The sequence below is a fragment of the Chaetura pelagica genome, unplaced genomic scaffold, assembly GCF_000747805.2.
Source record: "Chaetura pelagica isolate M959 unplaced genomic scaffold, ChaPel_1.0 scaffold530, whole genome shotgun sequence".
Classification (NCBI taxonomy): Eukaryota; Metazoa; Chordata; class Aves; order Apodiformes; family Apodidae; genus Chaetura; species Chaetura pelagica.
This window is the reverse complement of record NW_009951793.1, coordinates 642387-643589: the sequence shown is the minus strand read 5'-3', so window position 1 is coordinate 643589 and position 1203 is coordinate 642387. Positions and strand designations below refer to the sequence as shown.

General features: G+C 50.7%; 1 protein-coding gene across 1 annotated transcript in view; it reads right to left on the bottom strand.

Annotated features, from left to right (window-relative positions):
• The window catches only part of MGAT3 (mannosyl (beta-1,4-)-glycoprotein beta-1,4-N-acetylglucosaminyltransferase), a 1594-nt gene extending 1168 nt beyond the window's left edge, over window positions 1-426 (bottom strand). The window contains exon 1 of the mRNA XM_010004723.1: window positions 2-426. Within this exon, the coding sequence (XP_010003025.1) occupies window positions 2-426 (425 nt within the window). The remainder of the gene's footprint in view (window position 1) is intronic.
• Window positions 427-1203: the final 777 nt, after the last annotated feature.

Below are 1203 nucleotides of genomic sequence, written 5' to 3'. Positions count from 1 at the left end.
GGCCGTGCCATCCGCCCGCTCCTCCAGCCGCCCGCCCACGGGTGGCTTCTCCAACACCTTGGTGCCTGGCTTAAAGCAAACCCCACCGGCTTTGGTACGGACAAAATATTCTGTCGTGTCTTCCGGCAGCACAAACTCGACTTTGTGCAGGTCTTCGCTGGCTCTGCTGGGGGGCAGGGGCTGGAGCAAAGGGGAGTGGGAGTACAGGGGCGTGCGGAGGAGCTCGGCACCCCCTGGCTCAGGGCTGACCTGAGGTGTGACGGGGGCATTGTTCCAGAAGAAGCTGGAGACAAGGTTGGGACTAAGTGAAGCCAGCTCCCGGGGGAAGGTGACATAGGAAAGGGCCTTGAGGAAGTGCAAGAAGGAGATGAGGCAGAGACCAGCCATGCAGAGAGTCAGAAAGAGCTTATGGCGTCTCATCTTCATCCTGTGGAAAAAGCCATGAAAATGAAAGTCACTTTCAGTAGTTACTGAGGTTCAAAAAGTTCACTACTGGTTGGAAGGCATGTGGGGGATGGCAGAAAGCTGGTACAAATTCAGCATGCATCATTTGAGACTCAAATCCAAGAACTACTCTCCCCACCCCCTGCCATCTCCTGTGGGCCTTTTGCCTTGGCTGGTTTACACAAGGTTAACCTCTTCTAGATAAGCCACAGTCTTACAAACTCACAAAGACAAGAAAGGCACTGGTGACAAGGTAGAGAAACAGGAAATCCAGAATAGCAGGAATTCATGACTTAGTGTACTCACCACACTTGGCAGATTTGTTGCTATTCACTGACAGAAATAAAATGAAAATAAGCTTCCTCAGGCCCTGCATCACCAGAGGGTTGGGGGGAGATGGAAAGAAGAGCAGGAGGGAAAAGCGGGAGTAAAGGGTACACAACTGAAACACAACCAGTGCAAGAGGCAGTTTTTAAAGGACCGAGACCATTAACCACCTGCCAGAGCCAGGAAAACACCTACGCTCCCCATGTTTTCAGTGTTTACTCAACACGCCCTAAAACCCATCCTTGTTCCTAGGAAATGCTACCCAAGTTCACATGGGGAACAGGAAGTAAGAAATAAAACCAATTAAGACTACATCACTTTGACAACTCTCCCAACCTCCTGAAGCCCACTGTATCTCCAGATACCACCCTTTGCTTTTCATTTTCTGTGGACCAGACGCTGAGGGTTTTTTTGCATCTGGGTCAAGGTGGT